This window comes from Heloderma suspectum, chromosome Z, assembly GCF_057233095.1.
Source record: "Heloderma suspectum isolate Gila_16-S chromosome Z, 16-S_ref, whole genome shotgun sequence".
Classification (NCBI taxonomy): Eukaryota; Metazoa; Chordata; class Lepidosauria; order Squamata; family Helodermatidae; genus Heloderma; species Heloderma suspectum.
This window is the reverse complement of record NC_139476.1, coordinates 6,365,001-6,370,439: the sequence shown is the minus strand read 5'-3', so window position 1 is coordinate 6,370,439 and position 5,439 is coordinate 6,365,001. Positions and strand designations below refer to the sequence as shown.

General features: G+C 49.8%; 1 protein-coding gene across 3 annotated transcripts in view; it reads left to right on the top strand.

Moving 5' to 3' along the window:
• Positions 1 to 42: 42 nt before the first annotated feature.
• Positions 43 to 5,439, top strand: part of DUS3L (dihydrouridine synthase 3 like) — a 13,925-nt gene continuing 8,528 nt past the window's right edge. The window contains exons 1-6 of one of the 3 annotated variants that reach the window (XM_084825766.1): positions 43 to 127; positions 934 to 1,305; positions 2,661 to 2,778; positions 3,129 to 3,251; positions 3,836 to 3,877; positions 5,260 to 5,412. In XM_084825766.1, the coding sequence (XP_084681892.1) occupies positions 93 to 127; positions 934 to 1,305; positions 2,661 to 2,778; positions 3,129 to 3,251; positions 3,836 to 3,877; positions 5,260 to 5,412 (843 nt within the window). In that variant the 5' untranslated portion in view covers positions 43 to 92. Of the gene's footprint in view, positions 128 to 933; positions 1,306 to 2,660; positions 3,252 to 3,835; positions 3,878 to 5,259; positions 5,413 to 5,439 lie in introns of all 3 variants that reach the window. The other 2 variants (XM_084825765.1, XM_084825767.1) reach the window with 2 other exon arrangements.

Here is a 5,439-nt window from a genome sequence, read left to right as displayed (position 1 = left end):
GGTCAGATGGGGGCGGGGGAGGAGACGGCGTGGGGCGCTTCCGGAGCGGGGCGGACGCGCTCGCCGTGGCCCCCTCCCCCCGCCGCGCCGCGATGGAGGTCGCCGGGGTGGCCCCCCTCAGAGCCCAGTGAGTGTTGCGGGAGGGGGGCTGTGTCCCCTGCAGCTCCCCCCGTAGCCCCTCCCTCAGGTCTTGCCCGACCCCCCCCATTTTAAAGGCCTCCCCTATTTCGGGCACCTTCGCCCCTCCTATAGCCGCTGCCAGCGCCGCCCCCCGCCTTCCACCCTGGGAGGGGGAGGCCAGCCCCTTCCCCCGTGCAGGCCTTTGTCCTCCTCACCTGTCAACCCCCCCCCCCGCGTTTCTCTGTTCGTCGCAGGCCCCCTCCCAGCCATAAATGACGCTGGTTTTTGCAAGCGATACAAAAAGACGGGCAAGCGAACCAACAGAAAACAGGCGATAACACGGTTCCCTGGAGCCCCCAAGCCCACTTGAAAAGTGGGGGCTTTCCTCGCCGTGATATTTAGGGACATTTTCAAGATCTCTAAATATCGTCATAGTGACGTTTACCGTCCCGGATATTTACCATCAGCGGAGTAGGGGGTGCAGAGAGTATGGAAAATATGTTCTTTAGCCAAACAACGTGGTTCTTAAAACTCCCAAATTAAATAGATACCAGGGAAAAGATGGATGCAGTATGAAAAGTGTAGCCCTCTGTAGCAGCCTTCACCAATCTGGTGCCCTCCTGATGTGTTGGAGTTTAATTCCCAGCAACCCCAGCCGGCATGGCCAATGGTCAAGAATGCTGGGACTTGTTGTCCAAGAACAGCTGGGGGACGCCAAGTTGCGGAGGCTGCTAACCTCCCCTGCCCTTTTCCACGAAATGTGACTTGATGTTATGTCCACAAAGCTTAACATCTAATCCTGCTCCTCTCGAGGTACCTCTCCACAAAAGACGAGTTTCACACCTACCTTGACCGGGAAGGAGAGCTGCCGAATAACAAAGACAGCAACGAGGATGGTGCGAAGGAGAACTTTAGTGGAGACCTGAGTGAGCCTTCAGCCAAGCTACAGAAGCTGGAAGACGGCAGAACCAAAGAAGAACGCTTGCCAGAAGTGGCAAGTGAAAACACAAAGGAGCCTCAGGGACGCAAAAGGGCTCGAGGGCAGAATAAGAGCCGCCCGTGCATGAAACCGACTCACTACGAGAAGGACCGCCTGTGCCCCTCGGTAGTCCAGGTAAAGCATGCCTGGGCTAGTCCAAGTTTGAACTTGCTGGATTTGCTTTGGGTGCTAACCAGTCACCACCTGTGAGTTGCTTTTCTCCTTTAACTGGCTTGGTATCGCTTGAAACACTGTCTGTCTCACGCCACCTTCATCGGGCACTTCTGGGCAGAAGCAGCAGAGGACATAACACAGACTTTCTTCCAAACTCACTGCTGGTGATCCTGTGTGGGAGTACATTAGTACAGGCCTGGCTGACTGAGGTTCCCTGATTACCCCTATTCATAGGTAAACAGGGTAGTAAGTTACACCTACATAGTTGTAGTTATAGTAAGATATGGAGCTAGGAGGTTGTACCAAAGGTCTCATGGAAAAGTTCTGTTTTGAGGGGGGAGTTGAGCAGCAGTTCCAGGCATAAAGGACAGTAAGGGAGAAAGGGAAGAGTGCTTTGAGGAAGCTGGACGTTTTTGGACGGTGGAACTGGAGTACAACGGTCATGAGTGGGATACATCCCTCTGAGCCACTCTGAACATGGTTTACCAAGGAGAAGAGGCACGCAAATAAATGGATGTTTATCTATTTATTTATTTATAATAGTTCTATGTTGCTTAATATATTAAAATCCCTAAGTGTTTCATGTTAAAATACAACATAACAATATAAAACCTGGATAAAATAATAAATAAAAACATGGAAAACGTGACAACAGTATAAGAATAAAACGGGGATAACAGAGTCCCACACAGGTCAGGGAAAGCCTGCATGAGGAGGTGTGTTTTCAAGAGGTGTTTAAAACTTGCCACCATTTCTGCCTCTCAATCCTCACATGGAAGAGTGTTGCGCAAGGTGGGTGCCACCACTGAGAAGGCTTGCTTATGTGCCGCTTACAGTGGGGTCATCCCATGAAACAGATTGGTGGGAGATTCAGTACAGATCAAAGGAAGTCCTTCACACAGTGTGTAGTTAAAACTGTGGCATTCACTTCCACAAGATGTAGTGATGGCCCCCAATTTGGATGGCTTTAAGAGGGGATTGGACAACTTGCTGGAGGAGAAAGGCTATCGGTGACTCCTAGTCCTGATGGTTATATGCTACCTCCAGTATCGGAGGCTGTATACTGGAGAACATGGGCAAGAGGGTGCTGTTGCACTCATGTCCTGCATGTGGGTTTCCCATGGGCAGCTGTTTGGCCACTGTGTGAACAGAGTGCTGGATGAGATGGACCCTTGGTCTGATCCAGCAGGGCTCTTCTTATGTTCTACCCAAGGCAAGAGATTACCAGGGTATGGACCGGAGTTTGCATATTTCTCATTTAAGCAAAATATGTAAGCCACCTTGAATGCCATTTGTGGGCAGTAAGAGATGATAAAAATCTTCTAGAAAAGAATGACTGCTACTAGTAATTCCTTTTATAGCTGTATCTTTCTTTCTCTCGTTGAAGGAACGTGCAGATAAATGCTTCTTTGGCCCACGGTGCCGTTTCCTACATGACATCAAGGAATACATGGCCACCAAGCCACCGGACCTCGGAGACAGCTGCGTGCTCTTCCAGACGTTCGGTAAGTGCATTTATGGGGCCACCTGCCGGTTTGCTGGAACCCACTTTGGGGAGGACTTCAAGAATCTTATCAACGCTGACCGCCTGAAACAGTGGGAGGGGAAATCAGCGGTGAAAAACAGCCTCAACAAGGAACTCCAGCAACAGCTGCGCAAGAAGAAATTTTCCTTTGACAAGTCCAATGAGTACCTTCATCAGTTAGCCAAGCGCAATCAAGCAAGGGATTCCAAAGGCCCGGCAGAAACCCTGTCCGCAGGAGAGCCGGAGATCACAGACTGTTCTGCTTCCAAAGGAAGCATGGGTTTCAACACTGGTGGAGAGGACATGCCCGAAGTTTCCCATGTTTCACAGAAAGAAGGTTCCACATTGGCGGCCTTGGAGAGTCCACGTCAGCTGGTGGAATCAGCTCTCAAACCAGCCGGTGCCATGACGGATGAAGATATTGTGAAACTCAGACCATGTGAGAAGCAAAAGGTATGTAGAACAGAGGACTTTGTGTCAAGAGCCAGCAAGCAAGGGAGGTCCTCTAGAACAGTGCTCTCCAAATGTCTCTGTATTACATTTCGAGGTGCAGTAAGGAACAGAGGAAGCTGCATGATGCTAAATCAGATAGAAGTGAGCTGGAGAGACCTTCTGTATCTGCTGGGGAGCAGCTCTCAGGCAGAGAGGGATCGTTTCCAGCTGAGTGTCCCTTCATGATTGCAGTGGCTGCTATCCATTCGTTTTGCCAGTCTCCCACCTGTATAAAGTCGCCCATTTTAATGGCACAGCCCCTGTATGAAATGGTGTTACATATAGTGGTGCAGCATGGCACAAATCCCCCCCCACACACACACACACACACACTCTTTGGCAGCCGTCTTGTGCTTCTGGCTGCCCCAGTTTGCTGTGAAGCGAAGACTTACTGTCCAGGGGTATGCTGAACTGGTAAAAAGTCATTTTAGCCGCAACCTTCCCCCTCACCCCCCTTGAAATAGCAATTTTTCTCTGGCGTGTAGGAATTGCTTTGGCTCTCAATCCTCCTTTGTGCGTCACTCTTCTCTCTGTTTTCTCCGCAGCTGGATCTCTGTGGCAAGCTTTATTTGGCCCCGTTAACAACAGTAAGTAGGTATACTCCTTATGCTGCGTGTAACGAAATAAGCAAGAGGAAAACCTGACCATTTGAACCCAGTTGTTCCACAGACAGGAGTGTGTGTGTGTGTGTGTGTACACACACGTGTATATACACACATGCGCGTGCGCACACTCCTTGTTCTGGGAACAGGTTTAAAGAGCAGTCTTAGTTCTCCTCCTCCATGATGTTTCCTTTCATCCAAGGAGTTCCTCATTGGCCTCTCCCTTAGTTCCTTCCATTTCTGGCTCCCTTTTCCTTACCAGCAACTCATTTTCCTTACCAGCGATGCCTGTTTCCCTTTGGTTACTCGCAAGTAACCATGGCTTCTTACGGGCAAGAGTCCAGGCGTCTTTGTCATCTCTGCAATTTCTTATACCCACCAATCAATCTGCATACTATCTGGTTGCTACAGCAGTTAAAACATAATGGTTTGAAAAAGGAGAGGGGGAAAAAAGCATTCAACAAAAGAGTGCAGTCCCAAGCGTTAGGCCACGAAGCCCTCCTGCGGTTGGCAGTGCAGAGTTATGTTGGCTTGGGGGCAAAAGATAGGCGTCAGTTTTGCTCTCTGCACATGTCAGAATACTAAGCAACATCATGTACTTGGACCTGAAGTGGGCAGTCATGTAGATGCTTATTTAAAAGTTGAGCTCTATTGAACCAAAGTAACCTTAGGTCTACTCAGTTTTAACAAAAGCAAGCTATCCATTTGCCCATATGCTGGTAAGCATAGGGGTCCCCCAACCTTTTGGGTTGGTGGAGACATTTGGAATTTCAAGAGTATCATTGGAGCTCTCACAAAATGGCTGTCATGGGGGTGAGGCTTGCCTAAAATGGCTGCCATGGGGAATGTGGCCAGTCACAAAACACTCCTTTCTCAGGAGGCAAAGTGGTGAGATTGAAAGAAAAGTAACTTGCCCAAGAACCTAACTACCAGGCATTCTTTTGAACGCATATCAAGATAGGGAGGAGAGTAGCACTTCACTTTGCTGCATGCCAGCCTCCCAGTTAACTTTTTTTTTTTAACCCTTAAGAAATAAAATAAAAATCAGGAGGGGCAGGGAGCCTGGCAGGCACCACATGCGGTGTCTGTGGGCATATTGATGCCCAGTGTCACCACTGAGGAGACCCCGTGGTTAGCAGTTTGGAAGAAAAGCTGAAATAGAGAAGTTGTCAGAATGGGTGGGGGAAATCCCAGGCAAGGAGTTGGTGCTTCAGGAACAACTGTTCACGTTCAGCCCCCAAATTTTACATGTCTTGAGCTCGACACCCATCTTGGTTATCGTGGGCCCGACTGTGCTTACTCCAGAGAGTCACGCTGCAAGTCACGCGGGTAAACTGTAACACTGCATCTTCTTCCATGGATTCCAGTGCGGCAACCTCCCATTCCGGAGAATCTGCAAGCGCTATGGAGCCGACGTCACCTGTGGTGAGATGGCTGTGTGTACGAATCTGCTTCAGGGGCAGTCGTCGGAGTGGGCATTGCTGAAGCGGCACCACACGGAGGACCTCTTTGGTGTCCAGGTAGCTTGATACCTGCGGGGGGAGCAT